General features: G+C 45.5%; 2 protein-coding genes across 2 annotated transcripts in view; both read right to left on the reverse strand.

The window, feature by feature from the left end:
* RSPH10B (radial spoke head 10 homolog B) overlaps nt 1-738 on the reverse strand; it is a 60,793-nt gene extending 60,055 nt beyond the window's left edge. The window contains exon 1 of the mRNA XM_003798927.1: nt 485-738. Within this exon, the coding sequence (XP_003798975.1) occupies nt 485-738 (254 nt within the window). The remainder of the gene's footprint in view (nt 1-484) is intronic.
* Nucleotides 739-3,249: 2,511 nt separating this feature from the next.
* PMS2 (PMS1 homolog 2, mismatch repair system component) overlaps nt 3,250-5,996 on the reverse strand; it is a 31,051-nt gene continuing 28,304 nt past the window's right edge. Inside the window, exon 14 of the mRNA XM_023518629.1 lies at nt 3,250-4,640. The gene's annotated coding sequence lies outside the window, so the exon portion shown is untranslated. The remainder of the gene's footprint in view (nt 4,641-5,996) is intronic.

Here is a 5,996-nt window from a genome sequence, read left to right on the forward strand (position 1 = left end):
AAAAAAAAAAAAAAGAACCTGAAGCTCATTAAGGTTCACTGAAGGGGTTAATGTCACAGAACTAAGACAAATCCAGACCTTATTTTAAGGCCAGCAGTCTCCGGTTTTGGATGCAAGGCATTTAAGTCCAGTAGAGTTAAAATTGTTGAGTCTTAAATTCAAGGAGAACAGTGCTAAATAAAATAGATTTTTGTAGTCATCTCGGAAAATGGTAGGTAAAACTACAATAAGGAAAAAACTGCTGACAGAGATAAAGAGAAAGAACACAGAACATAAAAGTGGCAGAAAGGGGAGCAGGGAAGATGCAGCACTCAGAGACCTCAGTGGGGCAAGCTCTGCAGCGTAAGGCAGAGTTTAAAAGCGGAGGTGTTTTCTGAGGTGGGGAATAAAAATGCACGAGTATTCACATGCTTGAAGCAAAACAAATTTCCCCCCAAATGGCTGATTCATAGTGTTAAAGCCTACTGCACCCCATTCAAATCACCTTTCCACTATGAGTTTGGTCAGAATGGGCTCTTCATATTGAGTGGTATCTTTATCCTGCTGAAGGTTTTCAGGTCCATTTTGGGGTTCTGTTTCATGGAGTGGCACTTCCAATTGTGGGGCATCACCTAGGGATATTTCTTGCCGGGTGGTGCTGCCGTCTGGTTTAGAAATCTCTGGATAGTCAGAGAAAGATGAGGGAATGCGGCCAGACTTATCTCCTTTTTTATCTGCTTTTTTCTTTTCCTTCACCATGGTCTGTGGAAGACCCAAAATTTACTTTATAAATACCAAATGACTCCTTTGGCTGAGAGCTATTTGTTTCAAAGCACTGATGAATTTCATCTGAAAAATAAAAATTATGTCTCTAAATATCTGAGGTTTTTCACTTGTAGAGCTTTACAACACAATGTCATTATCAGTCTCCTCATTAAGCCTGAAAAACTAATTGTAAGTATCATCAGTTTATAAAAATAATAGAATTTCGAAACTACATTGGTTGTTTCCAAAAATTTTTAAATTGGAACCACTATCTAATGTTGTATCTTTTCGAATAAATAGTGTTGCTGTAAGAAGCGTAACCCTATACACAAAAAAGGGCTACTTAACCTTTAAGGCAGTGTTTTTCACCCTTTTTTATCTCACTGCACACTTGAACTTGTAGTTAAACTTCCACAGCACACTTAAATTATGTTGATCAAGAAAAAGAGTAAGGCCCAACAAGGTGGCTCATACATGTAATTCTAGCACTCTGGGATGCTGAGGCCAGTGGATTGCCTGAGGTCAGGAGACCAGCCTGAGCAAGAGTAAGAACACTGTTTCTAAATATAGCCATGAGTTGTGGCGGTTGCCTGTAGTCCCAGCTACCTGGGACAAGAGGATTACTTATGCCCAAGAGTTTTAGGTTCTGTGAGCTACAATGCCATGGCACTCTACTAAGGGCAACAAAGTGAGACTGTCTTAAAAAAAAAAAAAAAAAAAGAATATATTTACTGTGTTTTGATCTTCTTTCAAAAATAAATTAATGATCTTTAAAATTTTTCAAGCCACACCAGTTGAAAGTAACTACCTAAGGCCTCCCCTCTAAGGCCAATTCACACATTACAAGCCCCTCCCTTGATATATCAGCACTGCAAAGTGTTCAAGAGCTGGATTGATTAATCTCCTCTGTTTTATCATGCTGATAAAATGAGGGGATGCACAGAGAAATCCCTGATACAGGATACAGAGCAAAGTCAACAGATGGAGTGATTATTTTGTCCCTTTCCTGTTTTTGAACTTGAAAAATCACTGGCTGCCTACTCTCTGTAGCACTACTGTTGATTGCCTCTTCTGTGCCAGACAAGAAAGGACGGGGCAATACCTTGTCCAATGTCCCCCAGAGCTGAGGAGTAGAGGAGCCATAGTTTTCAAAGCCCTCCAAATGAGTCCTGGGGTGCAATGGGTGCCCCTTCCCCTCCTCTACCTGGATGGCAACTTCTGTGCACCCCATTTGCTAGCTCAACCCCACTTCTAGACTTCTGTCTTCCTTCAAAACCCCATTGCTCCTTCCAGGCCCTGATCACCGCCTCCCTGAAGCCATACCTGGGCAGTGTGACTCCATCTGCTCTCTCCTCACACAGGCCTTTTCTTTTTTTAAGAGTCTCACTTTGTCACCCTCAGTAGAGTGCCGTGACGTCACAGCTCACAGCAACCTCCAACTCTTGGGCTTAAGCGATTCTCTTGCCTCAGCCTCCTGAGTAACTGGGACTACAGGCACCCACCACAACGCCAGGCTATTTTTTTGTTGCAGCTTGGCTGTAGCTGGGTTTGAGTCCACCACCCTCGGTACATGGGGCCGGCACCCTACTCACTGACCCACAGGCGCCGCCCCACACAGGACTTTTCTATAAGCCTTTTAGTCCTCTATCAATGAAATAATGACTGCAAATAAAACCGATTTCATTTCTCTCTGCGTGTTTACTAATTTTTTTCCTGTTCTCCCTGGCTGTTTACAGTACAGAGTACTGGCTGGGCTCCCAGCACCGTCCTGCTCGGCCTCAGGTCCTCCCAAGCCACGTACCCAGGTCCCTAAGTCCAGTCAATTCAGCTCAACAAAAGAGGAGATGGTCTCCAGGGCTGCCGCTTACACACGGCGTGGCATGAGCACTCACCTGGTTGTGGAAGGCTGCGGCATGCACCAGGCCAGACCAGGCGCAGGTGGCAGCAGGACTGCACGCGTCCAGGCGTCCTGGGGTCCAGCCCCGTCTCCAGGCAACCGCGTCCTCCCCTCCACGCCCCTTGCTCTTAAAGGAACCGCCGCACCACCAACGTGAGGCCACAGAGTGGTCCTCAGCTCTGCTGCATCTACAGCAGCGGCGGCACTTGGCCTCCTAACTGCTTCTCCATAACACTGTAATTTATTCAAGTACCAGTTTTTTCTTTCTTTCTTTTTTTTTTTGAGACAGTCTATGTCACCCTCGGTAGAGTGCTGTAGCATCACAGTTCACAGCAACCTCAAACTCTTGCCTCAGCCTCCAAGCAACCTCAAATTCCCTTGCCTCAGCCTCCCAAGTAACTGGGACTATGGGCACCTGCCACAATGCCCGGCTGTTTTTTGGTTGTAGTTGTCATTGTTGTTCAGCAGGCCAGGCTAGATTCGAACCCGCCAGCTCCAGGATTATGTGGCTGGCACCCTCGCTGCTGAGCTACAGACATTCATCCAGGCATTAGTTTTTCATTGCTGTCATAAACAAAGTACCACAAAGCCAGTGGCTTGAAGCAACACAAATTTATTATCCTATGGTCTGTAAGTCAGTCTGGCAGAGATAATACGTTTCCTGCACTCCAGCTTCCAGAGGCCACCGCTTGTTCCTCGGTTCCTGGCGCATCCCTCTGTCTGCAAAACCAAGTGTCCTCTCTCTGGCCAGTGGAAAAAGGTCCTCCACTCTGAAGAACTCCTCCTGGACAATCCAGGACAGTCTCCCCATCCAATAACTTAACTAGATCACACCTGCAGAGATCCTTTTGCTATATAAGATGATGTAGTCAGAGGTCCTAGGGATTAAGCCACACCTGTCTCTGGGGGCCATTATCCTGCCTACAATTCCAGTGATTCTCACAAGACGCCACAGATGCACATCACCATAGTATTTGACACAATAGGTGGCAATAGTCACTGCTTTACTGTCTGGTTCCATCTAAGAAAGCTTTTCTCCCCAGAGGGCAGCAGGGAAGTTCACACTGGTCCTCGCTGTGCAACCTCCATTTGGACTCTACACAGGGCATCTTTATTTCCATTTTTGGTATAGTTCAAATAGGATAAGAATCTTATAATAAAACTATGTGCAAGATGGACAAGAGATTCTTACATCTTCAGTACCCACCCTTCAGGGTCAGTAACTAGAATGTCCTTCAGTTCATACCCGGAGGAAAACGGATGATAGCACTTGATTACAGAAAAAAACAAATCTTTTTTCCTGCTTAGAACAGCACTTTGACACCTTGGTTGCACAGAGAAACACTCAAAAATAGTGACCACCAATCCCATACAAAAATTTTCTTCAAGTTTGGTAGACAATGCCCCTTGTTTTTTGGATTATTCATTAAAAAAAATTTTATGTTCATTAGGGTTGAAACCTACTAACACAAAAGGACAATAATTTTACATTTATGAGATTAAACTAATAAGAATTTAATTATTAAGGGCTATAAGTTGCAGACTAAAAATACATTCAGCAAGAGCAGAGGCCTGGGTAACTTCCAAAGTGCTCGTATTTTTTATAAAACATGTTCTTGCCTATACACACACACACACACACGCACATGCAAATGCAGAACAAAATATGTTGCAAGCAATGCTCCATATGGTTTGAAAGGTTCTCAAGACCATTTATAAATGGAGCTGGTACATTATATTTTTAAGCAGCAGGTTAATTTTGAACCCCTCCCTCCCTACAAAAAGGTTTCTTAAGACCTTGTCTTTTAAAACAGAAAAATCTGCAATAAAATCTGTAATTTCATAGAGTGAGATGTCAGTTTTGAGAAATGACATCTAGATTGGCAATGTGTCTCATGGTTGGCCTTCCATGGGGACAGTTCCAGGGGTGGTCCATCTCACCCATGTGGGTGATGAGTTTCTTCATCTCGCTTGTGTTAAGAGCAGTTCCGATCATTACCTGAAAATGAGAAACAATTGAAAGTTTTACTGTTTTTGTTAGAAAAGCAAGTCTTCAAAAGCATTCCTCTCAGGCAACACCTGTGGCTCAAAGGGTAGGGCGCCAGCCCCATATGCCAGAGGTGGTGGGTTCAAACCCAGCCCCAGCCAAAAAAAAGAAACATTCCTCTCTAAAATAAGATTGATTACAACTCAAAAAGCACATTCCCCAAAAAATCTTCCCCTAAGATCCTTAACTTCTATCGAGTATCTCAGCACCCCACCCTTTTGCGAAATTGAGGCCTCCTTTGGCTCTTTCATAGTGGCACCATCCCTATACCAGATGCTGACTACACCTGTCCACCCCCAACCACTCTGAGCAGCTCCACCGTGACCTCTCTCCTAGGCAGCTACAACAGCCTCCTCCTGAACCTTCCTGCTCCCCCCACCTCTACCAGCAGCTCTTCACTCAGCAGCAAGGGATTATTTTTGAAAGTCTGTCAGGTCACATCACTCCTCTTCACAGCTCTCCCCTCTCACCTGAATAAAAGACTCACCCCCTTCTGTCACCTAATTTGGCCCTCACTGGCCTGCCAGCACCTCCAAGAACATATCCCTCACTACCACCCCTTCCCCTTGCACAAGTCCATCAAGCAAGCTCCTGCCTCTGAACCACAGCATTCCCGGGATCCTCTTTCTCTAGATGGGTGCAAGCATCACTGTGTGTCAATTCCCTTTCCTTGGGCTCTGGCCTGCTCTCCCCATAATAGCTCTCCTGCCTCTCTCCAGCCCTGGCCCTGGCCCTGTTGGCTTCACAACACAGATCCCTCTCGGGCAGGGAGAGGGAAAGCAGTAGACACCACAGTGAGCCAGAGAATCTGAGATCCTAAGAAACGAGGAGCCATGGAGAGAGGAAACAAATCTGAACTCTTCTGTCACCCTAGTTCTTCCTACAGTACAGAGTCTACCAATGCCAGTTGCAGTCTGAGGACAAGGTAAAGAGCAGGGCTTTGCCACCTTGGAGGAAGACAGACAGTAAACAAGTTAACAAAGAATCAAGACTAGTGGCACCCAGGAGGGCCCAGGAGAGGCTACTTTAGTCAGGTGTGAGGAGGGCCTGCCCACTGGAAAGCCAGGTTGCGTACACAGCTGAGAAGACAGCAAGCAGACAGCATGGAGGCAGGCAGGGGACCAGAGTGACTACAGAATTAGAAGGAGCACAGCACAGGAGACAGGGTGGGAAGGACAGGCAGAGAGTGACTGAGGAGGAAGAGGGAGAGCACAATAATGCGTCTGCCAGGACAGGAGAAAGGAGAAGGCTGTGGCTTTACAGGCCTTTGAGTCACAATGAAACCTAGAACTTTTAAATGCTTGGCTA

The sequence above is a fragment of the Otolemur garnettii genome, unplaced genomic scaffold (assembly GCF_000181295.1).
Source record: "Otolemur garnettii isolate 467f Iridium unplaced genomic scaffold, OtoGar3 scaffold00142, whole genome shotgun sequence".
NCBI classification, from domain to species: Eukaryota; Metazoa; Chordata; class Mammalia; order Primates; family Galagidae; genus Otolemur; species Otolemur garnettii.